Raw genomic sequence first — 11,594 nt, forward strand, 5'->3', positions numbered from 1 at the left:
ACTCTATCATAAAAGCTTGTTATAAATGTTATCTCAATTATCATAAAACACCATTAGCAAAATTGCTTATTTTAGTCGGTCTGTAACATATACTCGTTATAACCCACTTACTATAAACATTTGTTATCCCAATAAAAAATTACAACATGACATATTATTTACCCTCACCTCATATTGTAAGACCTGTCTTCGTCCCTGTTCTCCGTTAGCCCTCGAGCAATGTCCAACTTTTGGGTCCGTGGTATCCTCAAAAGAGAACCGAAAACCTGTTTTAAGATAAAAGAAAAATAACTTTTATCATTAATGTACGGCTTTGACCGTATGATTCAATTACGAACAGGGACAATAAAAATACGAGTTTCAATAAGTATTGGTTTTTCAGTCTCATACCCAGTGTATAAAACGTAGCTGCATACCTGGCTTAATGCAGGTCATATTATCTGTCTAGTATCAAGTATATCTTTTAGTTCGTTAAAATTACCCCGTCAAGATTCCCAAATAAATTTTCCACCTTTATATCTTTTATACAAGAATCCAATACACAAAAACTAAAAGTAGATCATATTAACAAAGGCAAAAGAACCAAAAGACATTTTATTCGTTTAGTGTCATTGATTAAGAAAGGCAAGTTACACGATAATTCAACTTTTAATTTATACACTAAAAATAATAAAAAAAATAATTAAAATATTATGACAAGACAACAAAAGGCATGGGTAGTTTAGTAATTTCAGCACCTCCACTTTTGAAAACAAAACCCACTCTCTCTCCCCACTCTCCTCATTTCCAGTCTCAAAACACTTCCCTTCATATTATTATTATTATTTATTATTATTATTCTCTCTGCTTCTTCTTCTTCATATTATTCACACCAACTGTGTGTGTGTGTTACTGCGTGTTTTTCACACACTCAACAAACCAACCCATGACTGCATCATCCTGCATCCATCCAACCCAAACCCACCAATTGATTTCCGAAACAATCCAAATGCTGCAAAAAACCACCAATTTTGACACCAATTTGCAGACTAAAGTTGGTGAAGGCTGTTCAAAGGTTACTAGAGAGTGTAGGATTTGTCAAGAAGAAGATGATGAACATGAACTGGAGGCTCCTTGTGCTTGTAATGGCACCCTCAAGGTTTAATCTTATTTCATTTTCCCCCAATTTTTTATTTTTTTTTACCAATTTTTGATCTAATTTTTTGTAATTTGTTTGAAATTAGAGTTGGTTATTGTATAGGCAAAGGATTTTCACACACCACTTTTTGCCTATACGACCCGTATAGGGCTGAATAGGACCTGAGTTGTGTCAGTTTGTATCAGGTTCTATATGAGCAGTTGAAGACCTATACCGGCTGTATGGGCAGCTCGTATAGACCTGTACAGTCAGCATTTGGGTGGTGTATGAAGATCACATCCCATAATTTGTTAATTTGGGGTTTGAAATTAGGGATTTTGAAATTAGAGCTGGTTATTGTATAGGCAAAGGAAATTCATATACGGGTTATATAGGGCTACAGGCCGTATAGGAACTGAATGAGCAGTTGAAGACATATACGGGCTTATAGGCTGAAAAAGCTGTTTTTTTGTTTCATTTGTACACTTGTCAATTATGAATGGCCAATACGGCTTGGACAGATGATTTAAGATGATGGATGATGTTAAAGTATGATCATGTATGTGGATTGGACTGGTGGGACCATGTTTGGTTCAGATATTTTGATCTTGTTAAAGCAATAAGTTTGGTTGTACACTTGTGCTAGATGAAGATGTACTTGTACTACATTACAGTACAACTAGTTTATAATTTGTGACCCCATTGCCATAATTGCTTTGATTGAAAATTTGAATTTGTTGGTTGCAGTTTGCTCATAGAAAATGCATTCAGAAATGGTGTAATAAGAAAGGAGATATAACCTGTGAAATTTGCAATCAGGTTTGCTGATTTTTTATTTATTTTTTTATAATTTGTTTCATTATTATTATTATATATTTTTTATTAAAATGGTAATATGTTTCAAACTTATATCATAGGTTTATTCACCTGATTATGCTCTTCCACCTGCAAGAACCAATCCAGATGTCATGACTATTGATATCAGGTGAATTTGCTACAAATATTAAAAAAAGATTTGATCTTTTTCTAATGTTATTTTTATTATCTTTGTTAGGCATGCGTGGGGCCCACAAATCGACCTCCGGGATGCTCATTTTCTGGCTTTTGCTACTGCTGAAAACCAGTTTCTTGAACCGGACTATGAAGAATATGGTGTGGCAAGTAATAATAGCATTGCTTACCTTCGGTTCATGGCTCTAATTGTAAGTGAACAACTGAACAACACGTGCCATGTCACAAGTTTTATGAAATGTCATATAAAGTTATAAACTTTAATATTGTTTGCTTAAATGTGTAGTTGATGATAATATTGTTGATCCGCCAAGCTTTGTTGGTCACTAGAGACCTCGGAATGTTGCCAGAATCATCAAAGTTCTTTAATGTGAGTTGATGTTTTTGGTTGACTTATTGTCTTCAGTTATTGACTTTTTTTGGTTGACTTAATGTAATGCATGCTGCACATGAACTGCAGTTTCAGGTTTCTGTTCTTCAACTGGTCGGTTTACTTCTTCCATGTTATGTGGTGGGCCGTTCATGGATAATGATATTAAGGCAAAGAAGAAGGCAGGTTAGTGAGTCACTTCAGTTCTTAGTTTCACACACCTTCTTTTGTATCTAACAAAAGTGTAATAACTAATAAAGTAAAAACGAACCGAACGTTTAGTAAACCGTTCGACGGGAAGTTCGTTCATTTGATAAACAAACGGACATGAACCCCTAACTTTTTGTTCATTTTAAATGGACAGACATTAACAGGTTCATTTACGTTTGTGAAAGTTCGTTTATGCTCATTCATTTATGCTTGGTTAATTGATTATATCCGTTCCTTTATCTTCATTCATTTATGTTTGTTTACGCATTAGTTCAAACATATTTATTACATATATTAATTTAAAATCAATTTGAATTTCATATTTTAGAAACCTTTATTTGGATATCTTTGTTTATTCTAGAACTACAGGATTTAATGATCATGGTGTTTTATACTTAATTTGAGAATACTTTTACTTTCCATAGGTGTTCGTTTATGTTCGTGAACCGTACTTGTAGAATATTAACAAACGAACATAAACGAACAGGAACAAGTTCATTTTCTTAACGAACATGAACAGGAAAATCTGTCCGTGTTTGTTTGTTTGGTTAAAGTTAAACGAACAAACACGAGCAAGCACTGTTCGTGTTTGTTCGGGTCATTTACAGGCCTACCCCCGGGAAATTGTGACATTATTGTCGTTAGTCCTTTTGTTCGTGCTTCTTGAAATGAAATCAAACAATCTGTTCTTTATTTCAGGTTTGATAACGGTAATCAGGAAAGCTGTTTTGTATATCCTCGTGCTTCTTGATTAGCGGTTCCAATGCCATGAGGTTGAGTGCATTTGGAGCACTTGCAACAATCAAAGGCAAGAAAACTCGACAACCGAAATGTAAAGATGTATTTCTCTTTTCTGAATCTTGTTTCAACTGATTCACTTGATGCCATCTTATGTAAATTGTGAATATTGACGAGTCAATGGTCTTTCTTGCATTTTGAGTATGTGCCAATTTGAGTCAAATGGGTTAGAAATGATGTTAGGTGCATCCAAAGGCTTAAAACTAACAAACTGCTTTATATAATAAGTTTAGTTTGGTAATAATATAGCATTTACAATCATAATTTATGCATACCAACTAAATGTGAAATTAAAATAAAATAAATAGAAGTTCAAAAATGTGTTTGTGGGTCGACCCAACTAATTTTAACACTCATTATTCTTTTACCTGCTATCCGAATCTGACCTGCCTGACCCGCTCAATTTATCACTCCAGGTGTCATTTGATTTCTCAGTATTTAAATATTTTAAGTTCATATATATGTTTATATTTTTTTATTCATCATGTGGGATGTCAATTTATATATTTATTTGAAGAATCTGACTTGAGAAAAATTTGAATCTCACATAAAGTTAAAGAATATATATGTATATTTGTACATGAACTAGTTTCTACACCCGGCGCGTTGCGCCGGGTCTGTAACTATATATAACTGATTAGACGATGAAACCACATTTGTTATACCACAATATGGTCATAGTCGTTCAACCTTTATATAAGTTGTTGAACATAGAATCATAACAGTTCTATTTTTAAGGTATACAAAAGGTAACTCGATGCATAGCTTAGTCTTGTTCTACTATCACCTAAATGTTTTTCATCCTTTCATTCTTTTCTCACTCTGCCAGTTTGGCTTGTATCTACATATGAAACACACACGTATATTAGATAGTTGTTTATGTAAGTTGAAAGTTAAAAGTTATGTAGGCATATGTTTGTTTAGTTATGTGTGTACCTAGTGAATTAACTTGGCCCGATGCCAACCATTGAGGTCATTGTCTCGTCGAATAAACCTGTGGTGGCCGATCTGGACTCATCAACGATTGTTGTGGTAATGCAGTAACTGTTAGTTAATTAAGAATGGTTATTACATGTAGAAACATCAATTGAAGTCAAAACAAATGTCTTCAAGCAAAGAAAAATTAAACATTAAAACATCTCTGTGTATGTAAATATATAAATGCATTCTATTTGTTTTGTAAATCAAATGACCATAACTCTAAAAAGAATGTTTTCAGTTAATACCATAGGGATACATAAATAACACTTTAAAGTTCAAACTAACACTTGATGAGATTAGTATTAATTAAGCCCTCAATTCCAATTAATACCACACTATAATTTTTACATACACGCTGCATGCATACATGGGGTTTGATTGATGGTAAAAACCTCAACCTCAATTTTTAGCTTTCTTCATGAAAAACAAAAAAAATCATTTGTACTACTTTGATATAAATTAGTAAAGGATGAAGCCTTACCTTGGTTTTGGGTCTGAAATCGGGTCGTGATCCTCACATATATGGTTGCATTTCGGTTCCGAAATTGGCCATTAATCGTCACGTTACTTTTAGTAGTCAATAAGTGAAAACTTTGAATTATTCAAATGACCAGTGAGGACATGAGGGAACAGCTTTGGCTGCAAATCAACCGTTGCATAGTTCATAACCACACCATGACATGAATCCAATGATCGCCGTCCCTTTAGTTTAAACCAACCATCATACCCTTCTAGAGTAAACTATATAACACCATACCAAGCAAGTAAAATGGTCCAAATGAAAATCTGGGCTTTAATGATCACAATGCCTCTTGTAGATAACTAAATAAAATCAAATTATAGTGCTCAAAAAGTAGTTTATTACCTTGAAGAACACAATATACACACAGTATACGACCGTTAGACGGCCTCAACAGTCCTCTAAATCTCTAATGGATGCCTTTTACATGGCGTATTGCTGAGTCACACACCATTGATTTCAATCTGACTTTCACATCAAAATTTACACACTGAAGCCAAGCACGTGACGCATCAACAAAAAAATCTTTAATTGAATTTTATGATGACTATGTAGAATTAGAAACATTAGGTAGAAGAAAAATAAACCATTAATTTTGGTTTTATTTTGTTAGCTGTTTTTTTAGAATTAGAAAACAATACTCTAGGTCTTAATCACCTAATTAAAACGCCGATAATTAATTTACTAATAAAAGCTATTTTCACTAAATTATCAGAGAGAGCTTGTAGCCATAAAAATAAACACAAATGATCAATTGCTTGATTAAAACCCCAAATAAACAAAATCAAGTAAATTACTAAAATAAGCATGATCTCAATCCCTTGAACAGTTGAAGGAAATAATTAGATGAAAGCCAACCACGTGACAAAGAAACAGAGATCGATCATGACCACCAGCACACCACCGCTACCTAGGGTTTTGAAATTGAAAAGGTAGGTCCCAGCAGAGCCCAGTTGGACCCGCAAGACTCACCTCAAAGAGGGACGTCTGCGCAGTTGAACCCGCAAGACTCACCTTCAACAGGGACGTCTACGCAAAGGCTAAACTCGCAAGACTCACCTTGAAGAGACGTCTGCGCAGAAACCAACTGGATCCGCAGGACCCACCATGCTCAGAGACGTGACGTCCTTACGCGCAGTACGCAAGCTGTTCCCGCAGGAAAAGCCTCCCAATGGTCGACGTACTCCGCCTGTTCCCGCAGCAACGGATACTAGCCATCAGGGAAGGCTACCCGCGCAGCAAGGCAGCACGCACAAGGCACTTAACTCTTAAATAATTCAGTAATGTCACCTGAAGAAGGAGTGAGCAAGCCGGGAACACTCCCGCACAAAGCCGGGAACATTCCCGCACAAATGAGCCAGTCCGTACGATACTGGAGGATCTTTTGTACTGTACCTGACGAGGTATGGACAAAAGATCTGACCAAAGATACGACAGCTCACTGACAACAGTATGACGAGCAGCACGCTCTTGTACTGTATGTCACTACCAGCCCCTGCCTACTCACCAACCTGTCGGAGGACGTGCATAGCCTGCAGTTGGTGGAACAGGAATAGTACACAGCCGGCCTGGTCACTATCAGCCGCTGCCTACCCACCAACCACCAGCATGGCACGTGCATAGCCCACAGTTGGCAGAACAGGAATACTATTCAGCCGCCTGTACCTGCTTGAAACCTACATTCGGCTATAAATACTCCAACACCTTGAAATGGTATGGACACATCACATTACATTACATTACCTGATCACATCTTATCTTTTCTAGCAATCTCTTAATATACACTTATATTCAAGAGCAATCTAGTCTGATTCTCACGCCGGAGGGTGGTCACAAGGAGGTACCCCCTTCTAAGTGACGAGCTCACGGTGTCTGTTTTGCAGGTCACCAAAAGAACCATCTTTGCCGGACATAACCACTCATGGGAAACATCTATTTAACCCCCAGATTATCCGTAATCTGCCCGGGGTCGATTAGTGTTTCTTCAGAAATCTAACCCGGCAACGATGATAAGTGGAAGAAACAAAGAGGCTGAAATGTGGATATCGTAATTGGTTGGAGATATAGAGAGGAATTGACATGGTAGTTGGAATGGAAGGGAAGAGGAAAACACTGGACACCACGTGGGGGGATGACAGTGACTATGCAATCAAATGTACAGATGGAAGATTTAGCGGTGAGTGGTATACTACTTTAACAGCAAGATGTACAACTACTGAAGCACAGTTTCAGTTGAAATTGTAATATTATAAATAAATTATATAAACTATTTATATTATTATTGTTACAAACTACAAATTTACGGTTAAAGATTATACCAATGAAAGTTTATACAATAAATCTGAGCTAAGATTTCACAAGTTCCAAAATAGATTTGAGACGTCCGTGGTAGTTCTCACAAACCCGATACCAAGAATTATACGCTTGATCTATAATAAAAAGACGCGATTTGGATGAATGTCGAGTAGGAGTAGCGAATTCACGACATGATGTGTTAATGGTTGAAACATAAATCATAAAGAATCATCGAATTTGAAGGAATACGAGGATATCAATATTAGATCATGGAATCCAAGGATATATATCAAGGAAACCAAGATACTATTTGTAAATAGACTTACAAACATAGTTTAATTTATAATGTTAAATTTCTGTAGATGCATTTGGTGTCATTTTGCTAAAGTTGATTTGGAATGCAATAACCTAGAACGAAATAAAAATGTATTTGATGAAATACACAAGTGAAAACCAAACACTTAGTTCGTGAGTTGTTCTACGGGCATTTCTTTTGTTCAATAAACGAACGATAATGAACAATTTGTTTGTTCATTTATGTAATGAACAAACTTGAACATACGTCTCGTTCGCTTGTTCGTTTATGTTCGTCATCATTTGTTTGTGTTCGCTCACTTAAACTCATTGTGTTCGTTCACTTACATTCATTTATGTTCATTAGCTTGCATTTGTTTAACTTTGTTCATTTATGTTCGTTTATATATTCATTTAAGCTTTTAGGCCATTACAATTTAGTCTAATTTATAAAATTATAAATTGTCTATTATAATTTAGTATATTTTTATTATTAATTTTGTAGGCCCAATAGGTATCACGTTTTCTTTTTATTGGTGTTTGCTTACTTATGCTCGTTAATATTCATGCATATATGTTCAGTTGTGCTCGTTACGTTCATAAACCATTTGTTTATACTATTAACAAGCGGATATAAACAAGCACGGACATAAACCATGGTTACTTCAAGTGTTCGTGTTCAATCGTTTGTCAAGTTAAAGTTAAATGAACAAACACTAAACATGTCTCATTCGTGTTTGTCGGGTTCCTTTATAGGCCTATAAATACACAAGTGGATAAGATGTATTTTATGTATAGTGGCTATCTATACTACATTTAATAATGCATTTACATCTGATGGTCTCATCAGGAGTTCAGGACCGGTTAGACAATTTTAATATTATGTGACATAAATCCATAATATCTTGGCATATAGCCATATATAACTTAACAGAAAAATATATTGGCGTTATTATATGGCCCGGGCTATTATGTTTAACTTTAAGCTGATTTGAGTTTATATTGTTGTTAGTAATTTTTTTTTACTTTTAGGGCACATTCGTTTCACGGAATGAAATGAAATTTGAATTGGAATTTGCATAGGATTTGGAATTTGAAGGAATTGGATTTGGAATCTAAACATTCCAATATGAATTGGAATTAGGGGGAATTGAAATCAAAATACATTCTTAATGTGTTCGTTTGACAAATAAATAGAAATCAATGAGTTTTTTTTTTACAATGATAACGGCGAAAACATTTTAGTTTTTTTTAGATTTTTTGTTTTTTATTTATATTTTGCGTTATGATTTTTTTATTATTATTTTTTATGGGTTTTCTATTAAGATAAAAAAAACCCCTAAATATTCAAAAATAATAATAAAAAAATTCATAACTCAAAATATAAATTAAAAACAAAAAAAGTAAAAAAACTAAAATGTTTTATTCGTTGTCCTCGTTAAAAAAAAATAAAAAAAAAACTCGAGATAAGATTCTAATGAATTTCATCGAAATCCTCCACATTTTGGAAGGATTTGAAATCCCTGTATTTAAAGGAATTTGAAGGGAATTGAATTCCAACTCCAATTCAAATTCTTTGAACCGAATACATCAAAATGGAATTAAGATTCCAATTCCAACGAAACGAACACGCAATGTCATGGGATTTTAATTCCAATTCCTTTAAATTCCCACAAATAATGTGAAACGAGCACATCAGAAGGCCAGACGGGCGAAGTTAATAGTAAGTGGAAACAAGACAACAACACCGGAGCCTAAACCTTAAAAAGGAACCGAGTTGACTATTGACCGTTAGTTTCTACTATTGAAAGAAGGCCGGAGAGATGCATTAGAATCTATTCATCCTTTCATTCCTAAAAATCTAATTATGCGAATTAAACCATCTCAACCTAACATTCTCAGTGTTTATGGTTGTCCCTAGTCGTCTTCTTCGTTTGAATCCCAAACCGATAATCAATTAAAATATGTTGATTTTAACTTATTCTTATTATTGGTATGTGTATAGAAATCATAAGATAAAACATTGAGTGGTGGCTTGCCTTCAAAACCCAATCACGTTTGTCTAGTGGTTCTGCTTTTGCCCGGCTACTTTCTTGCCAGTCGATGTTTTTTATTAATAAAATTTAGCTGTTAAAAAAAATAATAACTTTTGAACTTGATAACATCTGAATTCAATAATGTCAATTGGGATTTATAGAGATGAAGTGTTAGCCATTGTACTGGAACGCCTAATGGAGATTGGAGAGTTTAGTATTGGGTTAGGAATAGGGCCGTCCAAACCGTTCGTCGTTCGAACTCGCTCGCTGCTCGCTCGGAAATTGCTCGGAAAATGCACGCTTGTTTTTTCGCTCGATTGTAAACGAGCCGCTCTGCTCGGTTTGGTTTGCAAACGAGCCAAGCAACGAGTAAAGGTCTGCTCGGTTCGGTTCGACTCGAATATTTTTAATTTATTTTATGTATAATTATATATGAACAAATATATAAATATATAGACAAAACACATAATTATAAGCTTACAATTTTTTTAGCCCCTTTAAAATTTTCCTATTTCGCCAATTTTATAGATTTATTTGTCTCCTTCAAGTTTTTAGAATACTGGACGTGTGTTTACATGATTAATTTATCTCACTTCAAACTTACTTTTAATAAAAACTTGCAATCTATTACACGTTTGTCTAAAAAATACTAATTTATTTATAAAATATATAATTTACAATCTTTAAACTTGTTTTTTATTGAAAATTTTTAAGTGAAAAATAAATAAATAATGCTCGAAATCGCTCGATGTTCGATCGAAAAATGCTCGACTCGATTTTGGCTCGTTTCGGTTTTCGCTCGGTTCGAATTTCAGCCGTTCGGTTCGGTTGTAAACGAGCCAAGCAACGAGCAAGCCTTCCCTCGGTTTGGTTCGGCTCGTGAATAGCCCTAGTTAGGAACTTTGGTGGCGTGGCTTATTATTTATGGCATTGTCTATTTAGTTCCAATGGGTCAGTTCGTTTAGTATTGGGTTTCTCTTATTTTGGGCTTCGTCCGTAGTTTATTTACAGTTGTCCGGTTTGTATATTTGCACGCTAGGTGCATTTATATTTTTTAAAGTTTTTTTGTTGTTTGAAAAACAACAGTTTTATTGGAAGTCGAAGGCGACCCGAATCAAATCCATCAATTTTCATGTTATCCGTTTTGACTCTGTATCCATTTTTGTCAAAACCCGTTCCGACCTAAACAAAAATGATTATTTAATTTTCAAACAAACTTATCATGACCCCTCACTAATCCGTTATGATTTGTTACTCCGTCTGCTGTCTAGCCTACTCAGGCCTATATGTTTTGCCAGGTATACATAATACATGGAATGATGTAATCAACGTGTCCTTAAAATGATCCTTCTCGTTGGTTCGAATTCAAATTCTATTAAAATAATGCCCAACCCAAATAGCCCAGCTCAAATAACTCGAAACCCGATTCGATGGCCACTCCACGTCTGGCACCTCGAAGTTGAGTCTTTTGTCACCTGAGGGGCTGTACTATGTTCCAAGGATCGGTTGTTCGCTTATTCACATCATCACATGAAGAATAAAAATATTTAAAATTTAATACAAGCAAAACATTAAAATATATATAAAAAATAAAAACATCACATAAAAAAAGTTTAAATTAATTTTAAAAATCATTAAAAAAAACCACACACACAATAATTTATATCACAATGTGAATATCAACATCTACCGACTATATACACACAAACCCACACCAACTTTAAATACACGATAGAGATAGTTAAACACGTTAACAGTTGCATGCCCACTCGAACCACCTGTGGGCCCCACCAAGTCAGTTAGTTGTAAATATGCATCCCAACGATCTCAACCGTCAACCCACCGTCGGCACGTAGCTCCTCCGTCGTCGATTCAAATCCATCACATCAACCAATCGCATATATATAATAATTATATATATACCTTGAATGAAATTGTATAATTGATTCAATTCACAACCAC

The 11,594-nt window shown here is 34.8% G+C and overlaps 1 protein-coding gene and 1 long non-coding RNA gene across 2 annotated transcripts; one reads left to right on the forward strand and one right to left on the reverse strand.

The window, feature by feature from the left end:
* Positions 1-691: 691 nt before the first annotated feature.
* Positions 692-3,627, forward strand: LOC143626137 (uncharacterized). The gene is made up of 7 exons (XM_077096302.1): positions 692-1,138; positions 1,865-1,936; positions 2,035-2,102; positions 2,172-2,319; positions 2,415-2,498; positions 2,589-2,684; positions 3,408-3,627. The coding sequence occupies exons 1-7, from the start codon at positions 713-715 to the stop codon at positions 3,411-3,413; spliced, it is 900 nt and encodes a 299-aa protein (XP_076952417.1). The 5' UTR covers positions 692-712; the 3' UTR covers positions 3,414-3,627.
* Positions 3,628-4,082: 455 nt separating this feature from the next.
* On the reverse strand, positions 4,083-5,635 carry LOC143626147 (uncharacterized). The gene is made up of 3 exons (XR_013152383.1): positions 4,969-5,635; positions 4,443-4,550; positions 4,083-4,347 (listed from the first exon to the last, which is right to left on the reverse strand). It is a non-coding gene; the product is annotated as an uncharacterized LOC143626147 (long non-coding RNA).
* Between the last annotated feature and the right edge of the window lie 5,959 nt (positions 5,636-11,594).

This window comes from Bidens hawaiensis, unplaced genomic scaffold, assembly GCF_021521415.1.
Source record: "Bidens hawaiensis isolate Kalapana, Puna unplaced genomic scaffold, B.hawaiensis_p1.1 tig00000458_1, whole genome shotgun sequence".
NCBI classification, from domain to species: Eukaryota; Viridiplantae; Streptophyta; class Magnoliopsida; order Asterales; family Asteraceae; genus Bidens; species Bidens hawaiensis.